The 27926-nt window shown below is 41.3% G+C and overlaps 1 protein-coding gene across 11 annotated transcripts in view; it reads left to right on the forward strand.

Moving 5' to 3' along the window:
• The window catches only part of GPC6 (glypican 6), a 1040045-nt gene that overhangs the window by 51783 nt on the left and 960336 nt on the right, over nucleotides 1-27926 (forward strand). The window contains exons 1-7 of one of the 11 annotated variants that reach the window (XM_072976444.1): nucleotides 1440-1547; nucleotides 4633-4783; nucleotides 12063-12148; nucleotides 12874-12975; nucleotides 13299-13419; nucleotides 13586-13681; nucleotides 16140-16301. The exons of 2 other annotated variants lie outside the window; for them this stretch is intronic. In XM_072976444.1, coding sequence (XP_072832545.1) covers nucleotides 16259-16301 — 43 coding nt within the window. In that variant the 5' untranslated portion in view covers nucleotides 1440-1547; nucleotides 4633-4783; nucleotides 12063-12148; ... (2 more) ...; nucleotides 13586-13681; nucleotides 16140-16258. Of the gene's footprint in view, nucleotides 1-845; nucleotides 890-1439; nucleotides 1548-4632; nucleotides 4799-12062; nucleotides 12149-12873; nucleotides 12976-13298; nucleotides 13420-13585; nucleotides 13682-16139; nucleotides 16302-27926 lie in introns of those variants that run through there. 8 more of the 11 variants (XM_072976443.1, XM_072976445.1, XM_072976449.1 and 5 more) reach the window with 8 other exon arrangements.

The following is a 27926-nucleotide window of genomic DNA, read 5'->3' on the forward strand; positions in this document are numbered from 1 at the left end:
ATCTCTCAAAAGACTTCCAGCAAGGCCAGCACGATGACTTAGATTTGTCTTGCCAGTATAAACAGAATAATTAATATTTCAAACTTAGTGCTTATATCCCTTTGCAGGCCAAATTCTGCTCTTAAATTCTTTTGCTGGCACTTAACTAGGCTTTAAATAGTTTCATAGATTTCTCCAGTACTCAGTTTTCAGTGATTTACATGTTAGTTTTTAGTGATTTACATGCAGTTGACTCCTTGGGATGGCATATTTGTAAATAAAGGGTTTCATAGTGTTAAGTCTTGGGTAAAGGTTTAAAAATTCGAATCATCCGGGATGGAAATATTTAAGAGTTTTTAATAACTCTGGATGAAAAAGATTTCTAAACAAATGGATCAGTTAGTAACAAAGAAAGACAGAAATTTGATTCCATGTTTACACATTATCCAGGTTATCGATTATTTTTATAACCTAGTCTCTATGTTCTGTAGGCGTTTTTTTTTTAACTTCTCCAATCAATAGTTCTTGTTTACCTACTGTGTGTAAGTCCCTGTGCCAGATGCCGGCTGTAGGGCCCCAGGGAATTTTAATCCCAGCGGGGCAGCAGAAATGCAGGGCCCCATTCATTTGCGTGGCTGAGACCAGTGTGCAGCATTAGGGTACCTGGCACCGGGAAAGCATTTAATAGGATTGGCTGCTCTGATCACAGGGTTATGGGACTGCATCCTCCGGGAAGAGCGCTGGGCCCTGAAGCAAGAGTACAGTCACTAGGAAGGGGAGAGCAGAAGGTGCACACGTTACTATATGGTAACTAGGCCCTGAAAGCAGCAGAAAGTTCTAGAACCTGGAGAAACAGCCTGTGAATGGGGCGAGGGGTGTGAGAGAGACAGCAGAAGAGCCTGAGGGCCAGGTTAGTGACTTATATACCTGATCCAACGACGGCCCACGCATATTGGCCAACCGTGGGTTACTTTTTCACCACAGGCATGGACCTTAGCTATAAAGTCTGTGAGCTGAACATAGCCCAAAGAAGCAGATTTTTAACCATTTAGGGCCTGCCTGTTTTGTGTACCCCGGGTCTATGAAAGACTCCAGGCAGCTGTCACCCTCCACGCCCTGTGGCTGAGCATCATGGCCTAGGCAGGTAATTCCCCTGTCCCCGGCCGTGCAGTTGCCTCTTCTTCCTCCAGGTAGCGGCCCCTCTGGTGTCTCTGGAAGGTCTCCACTCTGAGGGACTTCCCCGCACTTGCAACCTGTCAATGTGCCTCCCAGAGAAAGCTTATTGGGACCTGCTGTCCCCACGGGGTCTCGCCTCTTCCCTTGACCAGTGCTGAGATCCCTCCAACTCATTACAGTGACTTTGGCCTTTAACCCAGAGCAGTGAGAAACTGTTGAAGTGTTTTAATCAGGATTGGACATGGTTTTGACCATTACTTTGATTCCTCTGTAGAGAACGGATTGGAGGGGAGCCAAAGGCAGATACAGGAAGAGGAGGAGATGTTAGTGACAACGAGAGTGGTGACTGTGGGAGTGGAATGAGGTCGAAGGGCTCAAGAAATATTTAGGAGGTAAAATTGAGACCACCCAAACCATTAATCGACACAGAGTTATTTACTGAGCATCTACTATATAATTGATAATAAGGATGTGTGTGTGTGAGAGAGATGGACAGACAGACAGAGATTGAGAGACATAAGCAAGTGTCCCAGAAATGTTTATTGAATTAACAAACCTGAATAAATACTGATACAGTTCATCTGTACTTTTTAGTGGAGAACAGAATATTATAAAAGCAGCAAAGGACTGTTACGAGTATCAGTCTGGTCAAGAGGGAAAGATTTCCCGAATAGGGTGGGGTGCATTATTAACTCTCAGCAAGTATAGAATTATCAAAATGTATGTCATCATTTTGAAACTCAAGTCACAGTGTTTTGTCCTGTGGCAGTATAAATTTTTAAAAAAATTTTCACCAAGATGAAGAATTAATTAAATGGTTACTTCACTGCTCAAGATTTAAACAATGGTGTGTCTATGGTTTAAGTACCAAATTACATTACTGATTGTAATGATAAGAATCACAGAATGAGGACATTTCTTTGACCTTGCTGAAAGCAGGCGGTAAAATTTAATTGGGACTGTATTAGGGTTCTCCAGAGAAATAGAATGAACAGTATATATAGACACACATACACATATGTATATATATTTATATGTGTGTGTGTCTGTATATACAGAGAGATATGAGATTTATTAGCTAGTTAGATAGAAAGGGATATATATGAGGAGATTTACTACAGGAATTGATTCATGCAGTTCGACAGGCTGGGAAGTCCCACAATCTACCATCTGCAAACTGGAGACCCAGGAAAGCAGGTGGTACAATTCAGTGAGTCACAAGGCTTGAGAAGCAGGCACTCTGAAGGCTGAGGGCAGAAGTAGACATCCCAGCTCAAGAAGAGAGAGAATTTGCCATTCCTCTGCCGTTCTGTTCCATTCAGGTCACCAGAGGATCGGATGATACCCACCCACGTTGGTCACTCAGTCGGCTAAATCAAATGCTAGTCTCCTCTAGAAGCACACTCACAGACACACCCAGAAATAACGTTTTGCCAGTTATCTGGGCATCCCTTAGGCCAGCAAAGTGAACACAACATTAACCATCACAAGAACCTTGAAGGAAGGGTGGCATTTGACAGAGGGCCGTGCAAAGAAGAAGGCATTTGGGGTGGGGTGAAATGCGAGAGCAAAATAAGGCTTGTGGAGGAGAGTCAGAAAGGCGGGGATTCAGGACTTGTGAGAAGTCACGTCGGACAGATAGGCTGGGGCTGGGGTTTGATGGACCTGGAACACCCCAGGCTTTGTATGGCAGGAAGTAGGTCATAGGCTGAGGCTCGTGGCAGCGAAGTGCCATGAGGGGGCACTGCTTCTGACCGGGATGGAGCAGACAGGAGATGATGGAAGGCCCTGGGAGAAGGAAGGAGGTCGGCCAGGGCGCTGTTTCAGATGCTAACACATGAGCTGCGGGGGGCCCAGGTGAGGACCAGAGGCCGAGAAAAGGATGAATGAGGTCATCAGAAAAAGAAGAGGCAAGATTAAAAAGAAAAAAAATTTAAAAAGTGCTCTGTTACTTAGAAGTTCCAATAGGACAGTTTAAAGAGGACAAGCTAGCTGTTGAAACTCTGGCCTAAAATAATCTGTGTCACTTAAGATACTTTTGGCTGCAGCTCACAGAAAACCCTGACTCAATTCAGTATCCTTACGCAATCATGGAAGGAAAGCCATTATCTGATTTACGGACAAGTCCCAGCGTAGAGCTGTTCTAGGAGTGAGAAAGTATAAAGTGATAGCATCAGCCTGGCCCCAGGTTCTCCCCCTCTTTGGACTCGCCCACCCCCACTCTGCTGAGTCAGTTCCAGGATGGAAACAAGGTGGCTGCTGGAGTGCCTAGAGGCAGAGCCTCCTTCCAGGGCCCAGAGGCACAGAAAGGGACCATGTCTTGCCATGTGCATCTCCTCATCGATGAGGCAGACAACCCTCAGAAGCCCCCCAGCAGATCTACCCACCTTTCTCCTTCTGGAATTGCTTCCTCTGCCCGTGCTGGGAGGAAGGAGGAAAAGGACTGTGGCCCTGATCTAAACTAGTCACAGTTACACCCTCAGACAGCGGGGGCCAGTACTCACCTTCCTCATGTTTATAGCCACTGAATTGCTTGGTTAATCTTCATCATCTTCATAAGAATCCCAAGGAACTGAGGGGCAACGGAAAAGCTGAGAGGAACAGCTCAGAGTATCTGAATTGTTTGGCATTCTTGCTTTAGACCAGTGTTTCTCACCTCTGGCGGGTGGTGAACTGATACATGTTAACCAGTTGGCTCTCAGGAGGCCAGCGTGTGGGGAGACCTGATTTGTAGCATTTGTCAGCCCCTGTGGTCCGAATGTTCCCACCATCACCCATTTCCAGCTACTCACAGCTGAACAGCCAGCTCACAAAATTCTACAAAATTTAACAACTGGTTCTTTTGAGTTGGAAAGAGCCAAGGCTATCCTAGAATCATGTGTGATGTTTAAAAAAAAAACAACAAAAACCTTTACTTGGGCTTCATCTTCAGGCATTTTGATTTAATTGGTCTGGGAAGGGTACTCGCCTCCCTCCCCTCCTTCTCTCTCTTTCTTTTTAAAAATTCCCAAGTAATTCTATGTGCATCTCGGGAAGAGAACCAGCGGTCTTGAGCAGTGCTTCATAAGCTTCATCCTGCGGCCGAGGGCTTGTTAAGCACAGGCGCGTGGGCTCCACCCGCAGCGTGCCTGGTTCGGTATTCCCGGGGTGGGGCCTGTAATTTGCCTTTTTAACAAGTTCCCAGGCTACACTGATGTTGTTGGTCCAGGCCCCATCCTTTGCGTTTCCGGGGGTGGGGGGCGCTCTGGGTGCATTCAACGTGGTTTTGAATATGCGTTGTTGTCGGGGTGGACAAGTCACATTTGGGCCATGGTTTTGTTATTTTTCACCTCGATTTTGGGTAAGAAAATCCACCCAGAAAGAGTTGTTGTTCCAATGGCACACGCACCCAGTTTCCTCAGCCTTCTTTTAGATGTTTATATTGGCCACTAGGGGGACAAAGGGAAGGAGAGTGACTGCATTTGTTCTGTCCAACAGGACCGCTGCCTGGAGCAGAAGGGGCCTCACCCAGCTGCCTCGGGCACTGCTCCGGGGGAGAGGCAAGCACAGCATCGCTTTAAAGGGAAGCTGGGAAAGGGCGCTTGCAGCTCCCCTCACAGTAGGATGACTGTTACTCTTCGCTAATATGGTAGGGTTTCTTTGGGTACGTAGGACTCATTTTGGGGTCCTTTTTAGACGGTTTCTGGTCAAGAGTAATTCCAGCCCCCAGCCCCCTCTTTGAGCTAGTTTTCCTGTGCAGATCGAGCCGTTTGTTCCCGACTTCTAGATCCAAGGAGACTTCATTTAGAGTCATTCTTCGTTTTATACACGTTTAATTAGAGACGTCGCGTCGTACATCCTGGGCGTGCAGGCCTGTGTTCTGAAGGCGTTACCGGCTAGTGTGTGCTCGCTCCTTGTTACAGTTTTTGGATTTCTTGAGAAATTGACTTCCTCTTTTTGTGTCCCCGGGAAGAGCTGAGATTAGCAGGGGCCAGTGCTCCTCTGCTGAATTTCAGGGAAACACGAGAGGTGTTTCCTCTTAAGGTTGCGGGGAAGTTGAGGCAACTCTTTTCTTTGCAAAGAAAGCCCTTTGAGACCTCCCCCCAAATGACGAATGACTCTGAACGACTGTTCCCCTAATGGGTCAGAATAGCTCAGAGTCACCGGCACTTTTGCAATGGACTTGAAAAAAGTCACCGTGCTTTTGGATGTTAAAGATATTTTTAAATGACAGGCTTTAACTTTTTCCTGGAAAAGTAAGAACATGGTGTCCTTGAGCTGTTGTTTGCTTATCCTGTGTTAATCCAAATCCCAGTGATGGGAAGGTTTTCTTAAAAAATGGTAACATTTAAAATCGCTGATTTCTTTTTTCTTTTTTTTTTTTTCTGGCCAAAGGTTTAACAAATGTTTCTGAAGAGTTTAAATGATCTTTGACCTAATGGGAGCTCTATTTGGAAAATAAGAATTTATAATTATAAAGAATTAATAATCTGGGAAGGCAGGATCGCTGAACACTTGATCTGTTACAGCTTCTCCTCCAGCTGTACGTTTGCACTGAATTTCGGGAACATAGTTGACTGTTACTTTTACATTATCAAGTGCTAATGTGTGAAAGGCTTTATTGTGCTTTTACTACTCATTTGATTATGTGGTTATCTTATTCAATATTCTTGCACAGACTTGGGAGTATTCAGACACCAGGAGGTCAAGTACTAAGTTAAAAGCTTAGGCCAGTCTTTTTTATATGACTGCCATAAAGAATATATTCATTTCACTTATATTACCACATGGCTCTCATAAAAGGTCAATATCAACGGAATATAATGGGTTGCAAATGGCAAATATTTTGTCATCAACAACAAAATTATGACATATAATCTCTTTTCAATGACCACCTTCCCTTCTTAAAAAAAATAACTCAGGGAGCTCTTAAAACCAGAGATCTTCATGGTGTGTTTTATATAATAGACATATAAAGATTGTACAAACCCATGTTTTTCTGTTGTAATCAAGAAAATGTATAGAGTAATCACACTTAAATTCCAGTTGAAACAATACATTAGGTGCAACAGATACTCAGAGAAAAAATGTGAAATTATACTTAATTTAGCGAATTAACGTTGAATCAGTTTCTCAGCCTGGGTTATTGATGCAAAGATGAATAATTTAATATCGTAAGAAGTTATATGCATAAACATAAGCTGTTGGCTGTGATTTAAAAGTGGCAATTTATTCTTATCTAGATCATGCTTAGTAAATTATACAAAGGTTTTCAGTTTAATAGAGGGGTGACTATATACGGAAATAGAGGTTATAATGCTCTTAATTCTATGTGGTAACCAGGGTGGCATTTTATAGCTGGAATAGCAGTTTCTCATAACTGAAAAACCTGTACACATTTTAAAATGAACCTTAACCTTTCTAATCATTAGTTTATAAAGTACAACTTGACAGAGCCATTGTGATTCCTCTGAAATATTTATGATGTTGTATGTGCCAGAACAAGTTTAAAAATGCTCTGTGTTTTGAAAGGTTTTGAAACAGTATTATTTGGGGGAAAAATGAGCCTCTCTCCAAATTACTATAATCAGGAAAAACGGAAAGATGGAATTCAAATAAGCGAGAGCAGGCTTCCCCCAGCGTGAGGCTTGCTGTAGCTGTCTTCATTCTGGGTGCCAATGCTGATTTTAACCTAATTAAGCACGAGAGAGAACCAGTGGCCTCAGAGATAAGCCTGAAGGTTCCTGCAAGTCCCAGGCTGCGCATCCCCTCCCGGGCACTGCTGGGGAGCCTCTGCCTGGGACTTCTGGAAGGTGCCAGGGATGCCCAGAAGGAGGCTCTGGTGCGCAGCGCCAGCCCGGAGGTGTACCACCTCCAGCCACGTTTCAGCTTGGTTCCTGTGGAATTGATTTTCACGGCTCATGACAGAAGCTGTTTTCAGCCCTTGAAAAGGAAGTGGCTGGGGCTGGTCCTCCTCACAGAAACAGCAAATTGCTCCGTGGCTTTCAGAGCCTTCGAGGTCTGTTACCTTACGGTTCTAATGGCCTTTTAACAGTGTTTCCAGCTGAGCAGCAGATGTAAAGGATACTGAACATTGAAAGCACTGTTCTTTTTTTTTTTCTCCTCCCCTCCCCGAAAGAATCATTCTTTACAGACATTGTGCAAACACCACATCCTAAGACCTATTCAGTGGCATGTTAGATTTGAAAAACTGAACCACATCTCAGATAAATATAACATATTGTCGCTGCCATCTATCCGCCACCTTGTTGGGCTCTGTGTCCCGAATCACCGCCCGTCAGGAGCTGAGATTATGTCACCATTAGTGGCGGCCGCATTTGATAATATCCCATCAGGGGAAAAGTAATTAATGGAGCCCCAGGAAGCTTCTAAAAAACCTTATACTTTCAGTGAATTCATTTTAACCCTAAAAATGACAGTTCTATTTCTGAAAGCCATATGTTTAACTTCTAGAATTATATCCAGTCTGCCTTTGGTTTCCTTTTTGATTGCTTTGCGAGTCCTTTTGGTCCTCCTATGGGGCAGGGTGGGAGGGGTTTCCTGAAGAGGCTGCTATGAGCTCCCTGCTAAATGAACTTGAAGACCTTTACACTAAGTTTTGGTCTGAGGTTGCAATTTCAGTCTTGCGGGCTTCGGGGAAAACAGTGAAACATAACTTCAAAACACTTGTCGAATTGGACATTTTCCATTAAAAAAAATTAAAGAAATAGTACCTCTTTTGATTTCACTTAGGTCCAAGCAGTGTTACTGTATTTCAGCTTTCCAGTGGTAACTCGACAAGATAAGGGAAAACCAGCCATGTAGATAAGTCATCATTCCTCACTCCAGGAACTCACCTGTTTTACAGGCTTTTGGAGGACCTGTAGGAAGTATCTGAGCTGCCACCCTTTTTCCCCCCAAAGTTGAAAACACAGACACATTGCAGCTCCGATGTGAAAAGGCACTCGGTTTCCTCTCCCTCCTCCTCCTTCCCTTCTTCGCTCACGTCACCCATCTGCTTGTCCCGAGGGCATCCCACTCAATGGGTAGCCTGATGGGTAAAGAATTTTAATGTGATCAAGTTTAAAATTTAGTGTGATCAGTCTAGCTCTTCTTTAGCAGTGAATCATGTCGGGTACTTTCTCTGGTTTCCTGGTTAAGCAGAGACTGGCTCGGACTCCTGGCTCCACTGCTTAGCCTTTATCTTTTCTGAACCTCTCTGTGCCTTAGTTTTGTCCTCTGGGAACTGGGATAGTAACAGTCCCCACCTCTCAGCATTTTGATCGTATTACATGAATTAACATTCATACAGCTCTTAGAATAACGCCTGGCATTAGTAAAGGCTATAGACATGTTTGTCAAACAAGAAATGATGGATAAGTAAATTGATCTCTTTGATGGGGGGTGGGGAGAGCCAAGGGAATGGCTCCTCCCCAGGACAGGAAGGGGGAGGGTCCTCCCATCTCCAGGGCCCTGCTGGCCTGCACAGCTGACGTCTGGGGTTGCTGTGCTTTGTGATCTGATCTTGTGCCACTTGGGAAGGGCCTGGTAGCCTCCTTCCCTGAAGTCGTCACCCTCATATTGGCCATTCTGGCTGTGTGGGCCTCCTGAATCCCTGACCTGGCCTCTGTCCCACCTGTAGCCTTGATTACCTTCTGGTTTACAACTCAGCTGCTTACTGAGTCTCCCCAGGAGGGCTGGACAGACTGCTGGGCCAGACCTGTGTCCCCCAGGGTGTGGGTGCAGGCCTCCCTTTGAGCCTCCAAGTTTACCCTAAGGTTGGTGTCAAGTAGCCCACCGAGAAATCTCTTCCTAGAGGGTCCTAAACAGAATTTAAGCCAGCAATCCCTCTTCTCTTTGGCTTTCCTGCTTTGGTGCAAAGCTCAGAGGAGAAACTGGGAGACATGGGGGTGGGGAGCCATTACCATCCCTCTGCCTCCCCTTTTCCCGCAGCCCTGGGGCAGGGATGGGTCTGCTACCCTTTCTCATCCTGGCTGACCCCTAGCTCTTCATCCAGGTTTGGAGACTTCTGTCTCCTAAAGAGGTCAGGTAACAGACACCCATGCCCTTGGAGGTGGAAGCTTGGAAGAAAACACTGAATTAAAGGGCAAACAAAATTGAATCAGTTTAAGTATTTGCAAAATATCATCCCCAGTAAATAAGCAAGATGAAAACCTTCAAAGAATCTCTCAAATAGCAAGTGAATTGGGAATAATACGAATTCCTTGTTTATATGGGAATCTTTGGACTTCCTGGCAGATGGTACCATATAGATGTAAAAGGACTTAATGCCTTGTTTCATGCTTACTAATTGATTATTTTGAAGTTTTTTTTTTTAAACACTTTGAACCCCGGTATCCTTTTCTATATAAAGGGGCAACAATAGAGCTTGGTTCATGATATTTTTGTGAGGATTAAATGACATAATGCAGGTGAACAGCCGACAGAGAGAAGTCCCCAATAAATCTTAGTTCTTTTTTTCCCCAAGTCCCTCCTGACACACGTATCGTGATGGGAAATCTTCCCATTTCTTATTTGGAAGAGGAGCGAGAACCTAGGAGGCTGTAATCCCCTCTCTAAGACTTAGTCACTTTTAATTTTCTTTTATGATAAGCTTCTGAGAGAGAAGCTTTAATGGAACGTTAAAAGGTGAGCCTGAAATGCTGTTAAATGTCAAATAGCAAATCTTTCAGAAACATTTACTTTCTCTTCTTTTTGGTCTTGTACTTGGAAATGGCTCTGAAACTTGCCTTTCAGGCCATTCTCACTGATTTCTGTCGTGCATGCTGCTGGCGGACGGCTATATGGTTGTTCCATTGCTTTGATTAGTTTAATTTGCTTAAAACAGCAGTTCTTAAAGTCACCCAGGAGGTTTGTTCAAATGTGGGCTGCTGGGTCCCAGGCTGGGAGTTTCCGATTGGGTGGCTCTGAGATGGGGCCAGTGCCCAGGTGACCCTGATGCTGACGGCCCCTGGATCACACTTTGAGACCCACTGGCTTACAGGTTAAGCATTAAGCCATCAAAAGTCAGTTTGGTTCTCCAGTGGCTTGAGAATAGATTTCCACCACATTGGTTTGACATTCAGAATCTCAAACTATCCTTCCGTAGTTCTAAGCATCCTGCTAGAAATTTCTGTCTGATAAAAACTTTTCCACTAAACCTCATCTCATTTACTACACCTCATAACAGAGCTCGGTCTGTCCTCACTTTTCCCCACCAAGGAAGGTCCAGGTGACCTCAAATTCCCCATCGTGAACTTGTCCTAGGTCATTCAGTCCCTAATTTCTCCTTCTTTGCCAAGCCTGCAGAATGTTGGTCTGTTCATTTGGTAACTAATTTAATTCTGCCTTCTTGTGACTCTTGTCTTATCTCGTGTCATTTAAAATGAGTCTCTTGATTTGTGTTTTCCACATTTTCCTATGTGGTGGCTGAGAAAACTTTAATACGTATTCGTACTCCCTAGGTCCTAGTGCTTGAGCATAGTAGGTTCTCAGTAAATAACTGACTACTCCTTAATTGGAAATATAAAGAGATTTTTTGGGAGGGCCAGGCCTTCCTGGAAGCCTTCAGTAAGATCAAAATTAAACTGTAATATAAAGACATCCTTAAATATTTTCTTTGAAAGATTGTGGCTAAGTTATTATATTAGCTTAGCCAGTGGAAATCAATTTATGAAAGTATAGACCACCAGAGTTTATTGTGGAGAACATGCGTTTTGTTGCTTTCATTTTATTTTAAAGCATAACATTTCTCCTAGTGAAGCACCTGCTATATATAGGTTTTTGTCTATCAGAATGGTTTTTTTTCCAGAACGTGGCATATTTAAGCTATCACTGACAGCAATTTTCAAATACATGAAAAGATTAGAGCAGTTAAATGTAAAGAGTACTTTAAATTGCAGTGACATTTCTTGGAAGATAAAGAAATTGATAGAGAGGAAAGTTAGTTTAAAAAGTCAGGCCTAAGGATAAAGCAGTCAGACTGTACCACCTTTGGAATGATCTGTTTATGATGGAGGCTTTGGGCAGTAAATGTGTCACAGGGATGTTCATGGGAACCACTTGTAACTTTGTGAATGCCATTTAAAACTCTTCCCTAAGTTCTCTTGCCTCGGTTTGGGTCAGTACAAATTTATGTTTAACCAGTCGGTTAAAGAAAAGCACCCCCAATTTCCCTGCCCTTGAAGTGCACAGAGAGCAGTGAAGACAGACGTATGGATGATTAATTTCAGGACTACGTAGGGAACGGAGTGATAAAGGCACCAGGAACCCAGAAAAAAGTGGGTAAAGCTCAGAGGGCAGGTAAAGGAGACCTCCTGGAGGGGGAGAGTAAGAGAAAGTGAGGGTCTGAACCAGGGATTCTGAAATGCCCCCTTTCTCCACTAGAACAGCTTACTTCTTCCATGGTATTAATTGTCCTTTCATATAAATGGATGAACCCTAATTATATAGTAAAACGGGAAGGTGAAATTCCTCTGTTCAGCGGAAGCTCATGCCCTGTGAACTGCCTAAGAAATGGGCAAAGCTGATTTTTGAAAAGTGCTGTCAGTCTTTGCTCAAGCAGACAGAACATGCACCTGCCCTTAGGGAACTGTGTATGATTACTCAAGGATGGTATTCAACCCCAAATGATTTAAATTCCTATATTTTAATACATTTTCTAGAGAAATATTAGGAAGACAACCCCATTTATCCCACATGACATTCCCTTTTTAAAGATGTAGTTTTAAATGGCGATACCATGTAATATATGAACATTCCTTTAGGGTTATTGGCATACAATTGTGTTGCATATGTAAAAAAATGAGAACATCATGGCTACTCTTTTAAAGTGGGCATGTATAAATAGACATAAATATTTTGATAATCAGAGGTGACACTAATGGTAAGGCAGGTTTTGTTTGTTTGTTTTTGTTTTTTGCCATGAGTGGCTGAAAAGAACAGTTCATGCTGTGAATCCTTGTTACTTTCTTGTGGAGATGGTGCAGTAAGTAGTTTTGCAGCCGGAGAACAGGTAAAAACCCCGTTAGCTTTTTTGTGCCCTCTGTGATCTGACTTGGCTTCTTTTTCAGCTGGTTTCTATGTTTTCTATCACATTTGAAACTGTGAACATTCAAACTCTGTGCTGCTGCACGGTTTGCATATGAAGATGTTCTGCGTAGGTTCTGAAGTCATAAAAAATAGGGAGGATGCCCAGATGACAACGAGCAGGAACATTCCTCCTTTAAAGAAAAGCCTCCCCATTCTCATTTGTAAAGCAAAATGCTCTCTCTTAAAAGCAACAGCTGCAGAAAAAGCAGGAAGGCAGAACACACTAATCCAAGTTGTAAAATATGTTTGGGTAACTCAGCAGAGATTGGGCTGTTTCTGAGGGGGGAAAAATCAAAATCTAATTTTAAAATGAAGGTATTTAAAAGCCTGGCACAAGAGGGCCTTATTTACGGACTTGGTGAGCAGCCCGGATGTGGCCACTTCGCTGCCCTCCCTGGAGGTCCTGCCCGGCTTGCTATGCTCTGTGCTTGCAGTGGGGGTCTTACAGGGCAGCCGTGGTCACATGTGTTAGCAGACACCTGTCTTTTCAGAAAGCCATGGTTGCTGAAGTAAGAGAATGCCACACATCGCTTTAATGCAAAAGCCATCATTCTCCTTAAATGGTTCTGTTTTTCTTAAATTTGTTTTGTACAAATTAATATTTCTTTCTAAAAACAAGGTTGAAATTGTTTTTTTTTTCCTTCCCAGGTGGAATTCAAGCTCTGAACTTACGGATTTCTTTCTCTGTTGTACATATTGATCCTCAGGGTGCACTGAATTTTTCCTAATGGAATGGTTGTTGCATTGAAGGTGGTGTTGCTTTTCAAATTGTATGCCTGAATTCTGAATGAAAGACGTAACACTGTCTGAAGCGTTGAATGGTACATCTTGAGACCCTGTTTCTCAGACAGTGGACCAATTTCCTAACCTGGAAAATATAACCCTCTATATATAGAATATATTTTTGAGATTGGGGAATATGGGGGTGTGTGTGTGTGTGTGTGTGTGTGAATTCACTACTACCATGATAAATAATAACAAAGTTTTGTTAAAGACTGTTAATAAACCTGATTTGCTAAAGCATTCCTTTCAGCTGTGATAGACATATTCATTGAGTTTTCCACCTTCTGAAGGAAGTTTCTTTGTTCATTTAAAAAAATGGAAGACGGCTGTGTTCACCCCTGTATCACTGATGCTCATTTGGAAAAATGAGACAGACACTAAGGCTGCTATGCTCTCCCGTGGACAGTGGAGGTCAGTTTCTTTTTTGAAGTAGGAATGCACTGACAGGGAATAATGTCTCCCATCTCTTACCTCTTGCAATATCTTATTTAAACATTTTGGAGCAGTAATCACTTTCTGACTTGTAGTGCAAACATAAAATGTAAGTATCCGATACATTTGATTTGTCTCCCACTAGTCTGTAAGCTCCTGGAAGACGGGCGTGTCTGATGTATCCTGGCACCCTCAGCGCCTGGCACACAGAAGGCAGTCATTCGATACACCTACATTGAAGGTACCAAATTATGACAATGACCTGGACTTTCGCTTGATTTCTAGAAAACCACCTTCATGTAGATGTTGACCAACTCAGGTGTATTCTCCATTATAAAAGACATTCTGTACACTACTAGGTGTAGGCTAACTTCCAGCCATTATATTGTGACTTTTGGTTTCTATAGATTTATTGAGCACGAGTGAGGTTAGAGTACCTTGTCCTTAATTAGTTTACACTCTAGGAGGGCATGGGGTACAAATGTCATGTAAGTTATTTCCTATTGAGACTGATGTTAGATATTTCTCCATCGTGTAAATTAGTAATCTAGAAAGTAAACTTTATGTTTAGCATTTGTCCAGCTGAACATGATACATTATTGTTTCCACCCTAGTTCATAGGGAGAGGGAGAGAGAGAGAGAGAGAAACAGCATCCTTGTATTTTACCTATACATTTGCTTCTGGAAAAAAAAAAACTGTTATAGAACGATGACTTTTACAGTGAGGTGAATGGTCTTATTCCACTGATATTTTTGTAAGGATAACGTAGACTATCTGCTCTCTTTTCTCTTGCTATAACAAAAGTATCAAATGATTGACCTTTCCATACAGCTGGAGGTTGCCCTTTAATGAAATGAAATGGAATCAAGATATAGCATAGAAACTGTAGTAGGATTGTTAACAATGGACTTGATGTTCCATGACTGTGTATATGTTATAAAGTAACGTTGACTGCGCTCTGTCTCCGTCCTGCATGCAATTTTAAACTCTTTACTTGCAGGATCTCATAATCACTTGCAACATCTTTTCGTCATAGGTATTACCATTCACATTTTACAGATGAGAGGGTGCAGTTAGCTTGTCCAAGGAAATAGGTGGGTAAGCAGATGAGCCAGGAAGATTCCACAGCCTGTGGATTTAACTACTACTCATGTGAATCACACAATGTTCTTCTTTACATGAACAAAATGACTCTTTCCAGAATTAAAATAATTTTTTTCCCTGGATCATTGGGCTATGTAATGGTTTATGCAGTTCTTTCGAAATATCATGAACCACTTAACTTTCCATTGTTAGAGGGGGGTAAGAAGTAGCAAATATGACTGTCCCTGAGACATCTCTAGAATCTTCCAGTAAGATCAAGTGATAACTTATTTCTAGCATAGACTTTAAGTCATCATGTGTAAAACTATATTGTTACATTACTATGATTCTAGTGTTTCTGAATCACCTTTCTAGGTTTGAACTCCCTTTCTAAGTTCAGAGAAATCTTCATCCTTTTGAGTCTAAGGGAAGGCAGAAAAAGAAAAAAAAAAAAAAAAGGAAGAGCATTCCTGTTTCTAGGGAAATTGAGTGTAAATCCACCACTCCAAAATTCTATGAGAAATGTGGTAGCTGTTTGAAGATTTTAAGCTTCTCCAGGGCTACGTTAATGCTGTTTTATTTGTTTCATATATACTTTGCCTAGGGTTGGACAGACAGATAAGCTTCTTAACTGGTAGTTTTAACTGACTATCTGTTCACTTTTGGGGTACCAACCTGGGGTTTAGTGAAAAATATTGAAGAGCGACAAGTATTGAAGGGAAAAACAAGATTAATAAAATAACAAGAAGTAACTTTGATATTTTGACATCATTCATAAATATCTTTTCTCTCTCATATGTATGTATGTTTATGTGTATGTATACACTATATGCATAGTTATGTATATTACATTTTTTTAAAAAATGTGAAGTCATTAATGAGAGCACTGATGCCAGAGTCAGGATATATATATATTGACTATAAAATGGTAACATATTATATGTACAATATATCTATAGCTCCTTTCAGTTTTTTCTTGATTTCTAGAACTTTCCTCAAGCCTCAAATAATCTTGACCTTTGTCAGGTCCAGACTAAAGATGGTGGTACTGACAGTGAACTTGGGGACACTGGCTTCAAATGTCACCTCAGCAGAGGAAAGGGGGAAGGTTCTGGAAGAAGTAGGGGCCCTACAATCCTTTAAAACTTAAACAATTGACATATCATGACAAATCCTTCCAGATGTTTTTAATTTCTAAAAGTATATGGGTTGGGACCACAAAAATACTTAAATGACACCAAAGGATTGACCTCTTCAGGGGCAACCATTCTTGGAGGTATTTGTGATGCTTCCATTGATGTTTTATGTATACACAAGTATTTATAAGTCTTATATGAATTTACTCAAGTGGTAACATACTGTATACAGATATTTTTTCCACTTAACTACTTGTCTTGAAACTTGTTTCATTTCAGTGCATAAAGACTTGCCTCCTTTCTCCTCCCCTCTCCACTGAAGGCTGTGTGTTATTCCACTGTACGGATTTACCATACCTTATTTAACCAATGTCCCATTCATGGACATCTGGATGGTTTCTTGTTTGCTGTTACAAACTATGTTATAGTGAATGTTCTCACGTCTATACCTTTTCACACAGTGGGAATTTATCTTGCAGAGAAATTCCTGGAGGTGGAATTGCTGGGGAAAAAGTCATGGGCATTGACTACTGGATTGACATTGCCACACTTCTCTCTCTATTAGTGGTGCCAGCTTACCCTTACCCAGCAGTGAGCCATGCTGCCCAACCCCAGACAGTACACAGTTTGTATGTTCAAAGGTATGGACTATTCAACTTCAGGTGGAGTGGGTGGATGTGTTACCCTAGAAGGGAAAAGGAGATGACCCCAGTGGACTTGTTAGCAAAAGGAAAGTACACCTCCAGGAATGGGAAGTGGGCTGACCTAAGGGTGGACAGCAGCGCTGGTCTTTGTTTGGTCCCCTGTCATATACCCTCGCTTAGAGGTGGTCTCTTGATTGATTGACAGCTCTTGCCCCTGGAGTGCTTAGTCATGCTCGTCCCATTTGCACAGGCCCTGACCCATAATGCACAGAGAAAAACTCATTGGGGGTGCCCTAAACAGCAATGTTAGTTATATTACAGTGAGCATTGGGTCCTGTCTGATTAGGTCCTTGTTGTTATCTCGAAGTTGCAGCTGTTGGGTTCTAACTGGTTTCTTGCTGGCGCTCATTTAGAGGAAGTACAGCTCCTTTATGCTGGAGGTGAGCATACCTCCGTCTTCCAGACCACCCTCCCTCTCCTCCCCTCATCTGCCCAGTGCCCCCACTTATCTGACTACCTAACAGATGTTTGGAGTTTTCGGGATTCCTTTCAGGCAACTTTTAAGATTATGAACCATTGCAGGAGAAAGTTGTGCGAATGAATAGAAATAGACCAATTAAATATGTAGGTTAATGGTATACTGAAAACTCAGTGCTTATCTCTGTATTTGGAAAAGAATGTGTGAGCCTCTATTCAGGTGAACCTAGTATTCTTTTACCAGCACACATTCATATAAGAACTTCATGAAGGATGATAAGATCAGATTATGAAATTACTTAGAGGTCTGCTGTCTGCATTTTTAAACCTGGCTTTCTTCACTTTAGACACCAAACATATGCCCAGAGCTAATTATATGTTTAAATGCTGCTGCCTTTCAAAACTGTTGGTGTTACTCGATCAGAACCTCAGAGGCAAAGATAATAAGATATGTGGTTAGGAAGATAGGAGACGTAAAGTGAAATTCTGACCTTTAGAAAGAACTGCTATAAACTTTGAAGAAATCAATTTATTAAGAACTATGCTTAAGTTTCCTTTTTGTGTGTCTGATATATAGCAACGTATTTCATATATGTGGAGATATTTATGTATATCTGTCTGTCTGTCTGTCTGTCTATCTATCTCTTTCAAATATACACACAGTGGTGTGCTGAAGTCATTTCAGACTGGGCCATAGGGGCCAATGATTAATTTTTCAGGCATTTTGTGAGGTGATTGACCTCCCATGAATAGCTTAAAATCAGCCACGGTGGAGTATTTATACCACAGAAATTGGCAAACCCTAAAAATCAGGCCCTTGATTCCTAGAAAGCTGGTTGTTAAACACTTACCAGTGTGTCCAGTGTTACACTGGGCATGTGTACATGTAATTGATAATCTGTCTAAAATGAGGAAACTTTCAGAACTGTGACAAAGCCATCTGTTGGCCATATCTGATTTCTGATGAGCAGAAAAAAGTAGAAACTAGTTCTGTTGGATTCTTCCCATCAAAGCCTTAGGAATACTTTCTGGATTGCTTTTGCTTTTTATAAATACAAACAATGTGTGTATGTCCCATTAGTCTCCTTTTAATTTGTGTATAATTTCTGCTTGTTTTTGAATATTTTCATACCAAAGGAATCTTTTGCAAATAATACATTACAGACACTAACAGCTTGATTTACCGAGATCCGTGATGGTAGCTCCCAACTGTAACAATCCCAAAGGTCACCAAATATTTGATTCTAGGGATCAGCAGAACTGGCAGGAGGGCTGCTATGGAATGAAAGAACAGACTTTAAAGTTGGAAGGATGGTTGGCGTTCCTAAGATGCAGTCCCTCTTGTATACGAAGGAAGAATGGGAATTAATGCTATTGGGAGTCATATGAGTTGGTATTTGAATCGCCCTGGTCCTGCACAGCCTGGGTGGTAAGTGCTTTGAGTGTGAATATAGAAGCTGAAGGCTTTAGGGCATGCAAATGAGTAACGTGTAGACGTTGTGTTGTTAATTTTTTCCCTCAGTGTTGACACAGGGAAGAATGGCTGTTAGCCAGTCACATACACGTCATATGAATAACCTGATCAGAATTTAAGGAGATTAAATGTCAGAGTTAGGGCTCTGCTGGTAAATATCATTTATGGAAGGCAGAAATAATAGACAGTTGTATACAGCCTTGTGGCTTTTGCCATTCTATAAGTAGTAAACTGTGATTTATTATTCTGTACTCTGTCATGTATTACTCAAGAGGCACAAAGAAATGATGACTTAGAAATCCTGCATAAAAATGAACTGAGAGGCTCATGTTTTCTAGATGCAAAAGAGATTATAAGCAGAGTATGACACTTATTTTGGTGTATGACTTACTGATCTATAAAGAAAATAACTTGTGAAACCCAAATTGAACCGGAGTAATGATAGTTTACTAATAATGCAAGCCAGCTGTGTCAGTTTCCTTTAATAGCAATATTGCTATTAAAGTGTGGAGCTTTACATGACAGGCCTTTGAAAATTCAAAGAAGCTTGATTTCGTAGGATCCTGATGAATTCAGATTTGTTACAGTCTATTTCATTCCAGTTTTAAGAATGAAAATTTTTAGAAATGTGATTTTCTCTGAGATGGAAATTTAAAATGGGACTCAGCCGGGCTCTTGCAAGAAGACATGAGTTCAGAGCCTTGAAGGCACGAAGACACGGCAGCTTCTGCCCCGAGCTCTTACATCACTCGTTTAGAGTTTTCCACAGACTTTTTCAACCAGGTGCATTTTTTAATGTAGACTTCAGTTCCTCATAAAGTAATTCCTGCTAGTTTTCCTTTTCCATCATTTGATTCTGATGATTGTTTTTGAAGAGTCTCTTTATACTGGACCACATTGCCAGTTCGGTTCCAGACCATTCAATAAAATGAATATTGCAGTAAAGCGATTCACGCAAACTCTTTTGTTTCCCACTGCAAGTAAAAGTTATGTTTACACTATACTGTAGTCTATTAAGCGTGCAGTAGCATTATGTCTAATAAAACAATTTTCAGGCACTTATAATTTTTTTTTTCAATGCCGAATATCAGAATTTTAGGGCTGAAACATCTTGTATGGTCTTTGGGATTTGGAGAAAGCCAAATTACATTAAAACAGTAAACGCTGTTTCCTTTTTAAAGCCAAAGTGACCTGGGCAAGTTGAGAGTTTATTAGACTATGAACCTACATTGTCATCAGCTTGTAGAGACAAGGGTTTTTATAGATGTTTAGGGATAGAGATTTTGTGTAACAGATGAAAAAAGAAAACAATGAATGTGCTTGGATTAGCAGGCATTCAGCTCTGGGCGAAGACTGTTGTTACCGCTCTCTCTGTGGAGATATGTGTGGTTAATCATGTTTTTTGTACTTGTTGATAAGACTGACTGAAATACTGTTGTACTTTATTCACTCATTCTTTGTAACCTTAGTAACTAGCCCCTTAATTTAGATCGTCTTCATTTTGACCTAAAAATAAGTGATCTATATTTGCATAGTTTTCTCAGGGCTCATTTTTAGCATGTTATGCATCATAAAAGGGGTTTTAAAGTGGGTTATGTGCTTTTCTGTAGGGAAAAAGCACCATGAGAGGATTGTTTGAACAATTCCTTCATACCTTGTTGTACAGATGCTGAGAATCCCTTGGACAGTCAGTATGTAGTCCATAGATGGTAGATGCTCCAAGGCCACTTGCCTAAGGCTGGTTCTGCTCATATATTTGCAGGTGCAAGTTCATATGGACAATCTGCAGAGTCGAGTTGTAGAGATAAGTCTTGTATTAATTTCCATCTAGAATATTAAAATCTGAATATAGGGCCCTCAGTTGGTAAGAAAACATACATGCAGTATGCCAGACGCTGCTTTAGGTGCCTGGGGACAGGGCAGGGCACAGGCAAGAAGAGTTCTTGCCTACAAGGAGGCGTTGTGGGAGTGAGGCGGGTGGGTATGGCATTTCTGGCTACATAAAGACCAGCTCTGGATGAGAGCCGGGGCAATGCCCTGTCTCATAAGCATCTGGGCTCTCTTTGTGTCAGTACCATTTGCTGCAGCCAGCTGAGTCTTATTTGGAAGCACAGGAAGATGAAGTTTCTTGTTCAGGTTTGCTAATGAAGCCATAGAGGTCTTTTTACAATGCCACCTCTCTGGTTCTAGCACTGCAGTGTCTTCCAGTGCTTCTAGAAAGACTTAATTGCCTAACATGGCTCCCATGTTCCTCATTGTCTGACACTCTCCGCTCCCAGCACATTGGCCAGAAGTCAGGCTCCCTCCAGGACCCACCTGCCCCCTTTTCTACCTATCCACCCCCCCCCCCCCCCGTCAATAAACGACCTCCTGCGCATCCTTTGGGTTTCAGCCCAAGCCTCGTGTCCTTGGGAAACCTGCCTTGAACTCTCTGCCAAGGTCACACCCTCATCTTCCCCCTTCTAATGTCTTTGGGGAGCAGCTGTAACAGTTGTCATAATCCAGCTTAGTTGACACAAGTGAGATGATGGTTATTAAATTTACAAGACAGAAGAAGTTAATTTTTTTTTAATCACTGAAAGAAAGAGGTGGTGAGTTGAGGATAGGTTTGGAATTCAATATTTTACCCTAGAGAGAAGATGCTTTTTGTCAGCAATATTGGTTTCTGAGTGATTGTGTGCTGGATTGTGTACTGGAATAATTGGAGGCACGTCACAAATTTGGAAATAATCTCATACAGTATTGACTTAGGGTTCTATCAGTGAAAAGACGATACAATTAAATTGTGATTTATTAAGACAGACATACAAAGCCGGTACTTTTAGAAATGAGTATCCACATGACATTTACTTCTCATTCTATCAGTTGAAAGTTTAAGTATTGATTTCTACTTCTGTATTCATCAATGTAATGAATATTGATTGTCAGAAAAATGTCCCATGGACATTTTACAGTCCCAGAGAACCTTCTAAATAAACAAGTAAATTAAGGCTTGTGTAATTCTATTATCATGTGTTTCTCATCATAATTCATCCTCCCTTCCTGCCTTCTTCTGTTCCTTCTTTTCTGTCTTTCTAGTTCTCTTTTTCAATTAAATAAGTATTACATGAACACAGGGCCACTATACAGAAGTATGTGCTGTCCATGTTCTGACATCAGAGGTATGAGTCAATATTAAAAGTCTGCATGGCCACTCATAATTATCTCATGTCTCTTCTCAATGTTTCCCCTCTTTCTCTGAGGTTTACACACGTGGATGCACAAACAGAATATTATATGTATATCTTTATAGATACGTAGGTAACATTTATACCATGTCTGGAGATTAGACAGCATGCATTATAAAGCAATACACTTTTTTTAAACCCTGCTTAACAAAGAATTAAAAATCATTTTATTTCTTTATACCTGGAATTGTTTTCCTTACTTTTCTCTGTAAACTGCCTTCTTCCAAATCCAAAATACTTTCAAATTCTACTTCAGATTCTCATGGAAACCCTTCCAGAATCCCTTATCTAGAACTCACTTCTGCCTCTGCCAGCTCCATGTATTTTGTGTGTCTGTCATAGCATTTTCACATTTGTCAGGTTTTAAAATGTGTTTATTTCACGCTCAAAATGAAGTAAAATGCCAGTGTCATATAAATCTGAGGGCTTTAGAGAGTCAAAACCAGCACTCTCTCTCCTTGGCTTCCACAATTTCAGACCAAATGAGAAACAGTGTAGAGAAGACAGATAAACGGAGATTAAAGTGACAAATGGAGATTAAAGCTGATTGTAAATCTGCATTTAGATCTTAGGTCAGGGGGGCTCGCTGCCAGTTCTCAGCAGAATTTAATAGACTTGCGCCCATAGCTAATGGCACATCTGGACAACTGGAGGCCTCTGCCGTTTCTCCTCTGGGCAAAATACTGAACAGAAAGCAGATTCATTCAAGGGAAAGGCGAGAGTTTGTATTGCAAGCCCGATTCTGTCTCCATCATTCACTAGTTGTGATAATATTCCTCCTCTCCTAGGTCGTCCTGCCCAAGGGGGCAAGAGAGGCCCATCATGTGGAACCTTTAGCGCTGGATGGGAGAGAAAGTTGTACTCAGCTGTGACTTCGAATCCGTCTGCGTTATCTTCTGTCTTACTCAGTTTTTAATCAAGTTACTTGAAATTGATTTAATGATCAAATTGGTTTGTCTGTCTGTCTCACCTGCTCTCCCCTAAGACAATGAAGCTATTGTCTGGAAAACACTGATCAATAACTTTCTCTTTCTGCGGTAGCTAAGGCTTAAGGTAAAAGTATTCAGAAATCTTTGCTATAAAAATTACAATCCAGAAATTCCTAAGGCAGTTAATAACACGGAGGCTTGTTGTGCATCCAGTGTAGCTTGAGAGTGTAAGTAAACTCTGACACGGGAATCTGAAAGTAAAGCATGTGACTGGAGACTGATCAACACAAGTGAGCGACAGAACCATGTTTAGAATTAGTAACGCAATGAATTCTAATTTTATCTAACAATCTCCTGTGCTTTCAGAGCCCTTTACCATACAGATGTGACCCAAATTAGAGTCGTACCTAAGACGGTATAAAACACCAAGGGGAAAAATGTTGTGTAGGGAATTTGTACACATTTGGGGCAAAGACACCAGGGAAGTTTAATCACAAGATCACATATTCACAGATTTTGATTGTCTGTTCAAGCCTTCTGAATTTAAGCCCTTAATCAGGCAAAATATTGAGGAATATTACACGCCCCGCTTTCCAACGGCAAGCCTCTTCCGATTATAGACTAACCTGTCTGCCAACTCCGACATGTTGCAAACAGATGCAGTAATACGTTGAAACTCTTTTCATCTCATCAGGGGAAAGAGTGTTTTAAAGTCCTTAATGGTTATTTTTCTAAAAATGGTTCATTTAAGACCTTAATTGGGTACATGAAATGGTTTCTTCTGTCATTGATCCTAGGACGTGAACATTTGCAACATGCACTCGAAGGATCCTTTTGTTTTAAACATTACACGATTTTATGAGGCATAGAAATGAGAAGAGTGCTTCGTTCTTTAGACACTCTGTTTAACTAGTCAGCAAGCAGGAAGTCATCAGACCTCAATCATGATACAGATGGGAACACAGGATTCAGTTAGTATGTTAGTTTGCTAGGGCCTCCAGAGCACAATACCACAGGCAGGGTGATGTATGCAACAGAAGTGTGCTTTCTCCCTGCCCATAATCAGGGTGTGGGTAGATTTGGTTTCTTCCAAGGCCTCTCTCTCCTTGGCTTGCAGATGGCCGCCTTCTGGCTGTGTCCTCACATGGTCTTTTTCCTGTACCTGCATCCCTGCTGTCTCTCTGTGCGTCCAGATTTGCTCTTATAAGGACCTCCTTCATATTGGATTTGGGCCCACCCTACTGGCCACATTTTAACTTAATCACCCTGTTAAAGACCTGTCTCCAGATACAGTCACATTGTGAGCTACTAGGGGTTAGAGCTTCAAAATAGGGGTTTTTCTGGGGGAGGACCAATCCAGCCCATAACGGATAGGAACATTTTAAGTACTTTATAACGATCAAGGTGAAAACATTTACCTTTAGCCAAGCCAGAGCCAAATACAGTCCTGGAGCCGCAGCTGAGAGATGAGAAAAGTAAGCCCTCACGTTTCTTCCTGTCGCCAGAGGGAACCCTGTGCTTACTTTCTCGTTTTTGGGTTGTGAAAAGTCAAATGAACTAACTAGGGTCCTTTTTACCACTGATGTCGGAGACCTTTATACCCCGAGGTTAATCAGGAGCATACAGCTTAAAACATGCCTGAAGCTTTGGCCTTTTCAACGGCAAGTTTATTAGTTTATTGATCTTGCTTTGAGACCTTGAAATCCGAGTGTGTGCGTGTGTGCACGTGTGTGTGATTACGCATGCGCACGTTGGCCTCTGGCCGCCGAAATGCCTAGATGTCAAGGTCCCTCTGAAGAGGAGTGTGTATAGGGTGGCAAGGAGCCTCCCAATGGAGCTCAGGGCCGGAGATGGACCACAGAGCCCCATGCTCTGGCTTGCCGCCTTCTCTTACACCTTCCATGGGAGAACCTGGGATGTGGGGCCGGAGGCCTGGTGAGAGCCTCACTCCCTGGTGGGCAGGGGTTCTGTGGTCGTGGAGCAGAGCACTGTCCTCTCTGGCACTTCTTGGACAAGGTGGTTCTTGTTTCTTTCCAGCTTACCTTTTTTCTTGTTAGCCTCTTAGGTGGTTTGTAAAGAAGAAGAATTTCTATGTCACCTTATATTCTGCCTCTTCCAAATAACACCTGCCATTTCAACAACTTTAAGGCAACAAAGGTGACAATCAACTCTTCCAACTTACTCGTAACTGTATTCATTACATGGAGAGAAGAGAAACCCAGGGAGGAAAAGTTTTCCTCAAAAGCCTCTCCCCCGACATCTCCTGCAACCCATACAGCCTCTAAGTACATACATTTTTGTTAATTATTAGTTTAAGTATCATACTTTGGAAATGTTGCCTCCTAATTTTACTGTGAGTCAAGGAATTCACAAATAACATACAGTAGTGCGGTGAAAAGAAGGACTGGTTTTTACTGCTGGTTTTGCAAGTAATAGTCTGGTGACCGTTAGCAAGTCACTTCATCTCCCTCTGTCTCAGCGTCTCATCTATAAAATGATGAAGACAATATCTGCCAGCCTAATTAAGAGTTGTAAGGATCAAGTGAAAAACTATCAAGGAAGTGCTTTATAAACTGTCAGGCACTACACAAGGAGAAACGATGGATGCTGGCAGGGAAATGTGAGATCATGCTGGAGGCATTAAAAGCTTATAATAAATGCTTTCACTTCTCAAAAATCTTGTCTATTCAGACTAACCCAAGGTGTCTTTATTATAACCCAGTTCCTCAAATCCCCGTCTTGAACTTGAAATGTTCGGAGATTCCTAGGACCTAAAAAATGAATTTTAGCTACACCGTGACAGCAAATATTGATAAAGACTATGGTTAAAATGTTTTTTTTTAACATTTACTTTTTGAACTTTCATCTTTTCTTTAAAGAATAATTGTTCAACTGTGTGTTTTTCTGGGGGGAAATTTTTGTAAATATTTGTAAATATCTTTCCAATGTATTATAAGCTTCCTAAGGGCAGGAATGATGTATCTCTCTTGTCTTTGTTTCCCCTGCAGCTGGCACGCTCAGTGCCTAGAACTCAACAGAAGCTTATGGAATAAACAGAGCAGGGGATGTTCCTTTTATTCACATTAAGGGTTTTCATGTTTGCTTTCCTAACATAATATTAGATCTTAGCCCCTCAGTGCTGTGCTGTTCACTTTTTAATCCCACTCCTTATTTTGAAAATAAGTTTATGTTATGTCCCAATGAATTAAATCTTTTCCTTCAATACATATACATAGTTCCTGGGTAGAGCATATTGATACTGTAATAATATTGTTTCCAACATTTCGAAAGTACCACAGTATTTCCATTTCACTGTATGAGCTGAATAGGGACTTTTTTTTTTTTAAGAATTGTTCATTTTTAATTGTGGTTTTAATCCCATAACATTAAAATTTCCATCTTAAATATTTTTAAGCATATAGTTCAGTAGCTTGAGGTATATTCACATAGTGGTATAGCAGACCTCTAGAACTTTTTCATCTTGTATAACTCAAAACTCTATGCCATTAAACAGTTTTCCCCCTCCTTTCTACATTCTGTTTCTGTGATTTTGACTATTTCAGATACTTCGTGGACAAACATTTTTAAAAGACATATTGATTTATTAGTTTTAACTTCTGCTGTTCTTTATGTCTATCAGAGTCATGTAGGAAATCTGGATCATGTCACCCTAAGTGATGTTTTCGTTCTCATTCATATGCAACAAAACCAGAAAGAAAACTAATTTTCTTTGGTAAGCATCAGGAATTTGCCCCGTTAAGCAGTAAAACAATAGGAGAATGATTTAAAACACGTTGTTATTTGTAAAGCAGTAGGTGCTTTTCTAAATCACGCTAGGTTTAGGTAAGGAAAGAAGCAATATGGTATAGTTTTAAAAACTGCCTCATGTCTTTAAGACTCACTTTCATTTGAAAATCCTTTCTTTTCTAAGATGATTGTAGAAACCATGTTTTCACTTTAGTGGAAAAGAAGGGTCTAAGTGGGTCAGCGGTTCTCATACTTGAGCGTGTATCAGAATCACCTGGAGAGCTGCTTTATCCAGCTTGCTGGGCCAAACCTCCTGACCTGCTGAATCCTGCTGACTCAGTTGGTTAGGAGAGAAACCTGAGGATTTGCGTTACTAACAAGTTCCCAGGTGATGCAGATGATGCTCTGGGCTAGAGGACCACACTGTGAGACCTGTTGCTCAGGAGAAGCGGTTCCCAAGATATTCCTTAAGGTATTTAGAGATATTTTGTTAAGACCTGTCTGTGGGTTTGTTTGGATAACACCTTCTAGTGAGTCTTGTTGTGATACTGCCTTAAAATAGCCTCTGTAATCTTGTTTCCAGCATTTCCTAAAATTTCCTAAATTCACTTGATTGCAGAGCCTTTTTTTTTTTTTACCAATATCTGTCATCTTTTGGGAGGACACTCATATTCTACTGTGTAACTTGAAAAGTGCTCTTTAGGATAAGAATTAGTGGAGCATAAGGGTTTAACGTTATGGTTGAGAAGACAGGATTATAAAATTCATGGTGAGGCAGAGCAATGGGTAGTTTATTTCTCTTTCTTATCTTTAAAATCTCTTCCTTATCTTTAAAATTTGATTTAACTCCATTTCCTAATGTAAAGTGGAAGAGAAAGCATTTGCTAAATCTAGTACTTTAAGTTTCTTCGGAGATATTAAGTAAAAGGAAATAAAAACACCTACTTTTATTCCAGCGCTTGAGGTTTGTAACAGAAACGTTCTGTCATAGTACCTTGAATGAACTGTTCGGTTTTCAGCCACAACCTGTGTAAATTTCACAGTAACACACACGGACACACGCTGGTTGAATGTACCAATACTGAGGCAGATGCCTGGCCTGATCGCAGGAATTGAGAGGCCTGATGATGCCTGCTCGGGTCTGAAGTGTTCCAGGTGGCCTGCTTTACAGGGTAGTGCCAAGTCAGTGATTAAAAGTGTCCGCGGTTATCCTGTGGTTCACCTGAGTGCGTTTTTTTCGCCTTGTGTCGGAGGTGAGATTTCTGCACATGGTTATCAGCTTCCGGAGTTTCAGGCTCACACGAGGAAGGATCAGAACAAAGCTTTCTCTCTAGGAAGTGTAAAGAAAGTGCTGTTCCTGCTGCCAAGGGCAGGCCTACACCTCTGTTAATTCCCTAAGTAAACTTAGCTTTGCAAACATCCCATTCATTGTATGCGTATGATAATCTCCCGTCTGTGGATCTTTTAACCACACTTTTTTTTTTTTTTTTAAATCTGAGGTCTAATAATGTAACTGGCCCAGGGCCCTCAGAGTTTCTACAAAGACTCAAAGTAAACAAAGTGAAGAATGATGACACTTCATGTGTTGCATTCTCCCACTTCTTTTTTGAAAATTCTACTTCACACATGGATATATTGCGTTTGCACATGACATACGTATCTATGCACATGATTAGACACAAAGTAGATGTATGCTCAAGTGTACGCTGATATCAGTATATACTGAATATATATGGTATTTTCATATTGTGCTGAGTGCCTAACCTGA

Source organism: Vicugna pacos, chromosome 14, assembly GCF_048564905.1.
Source record: "Vicugna pacos chromosome 14, VicPac4, whole genome shotgun sequence".
In the NCBI taxonomy this organism is placed as follows: domain Eukaryota; kingdom Metazoa; phylum Chordata; class Mammalia; order Artiodactyla; family Camelidae; genus Vicugna; species Vicugna pacos.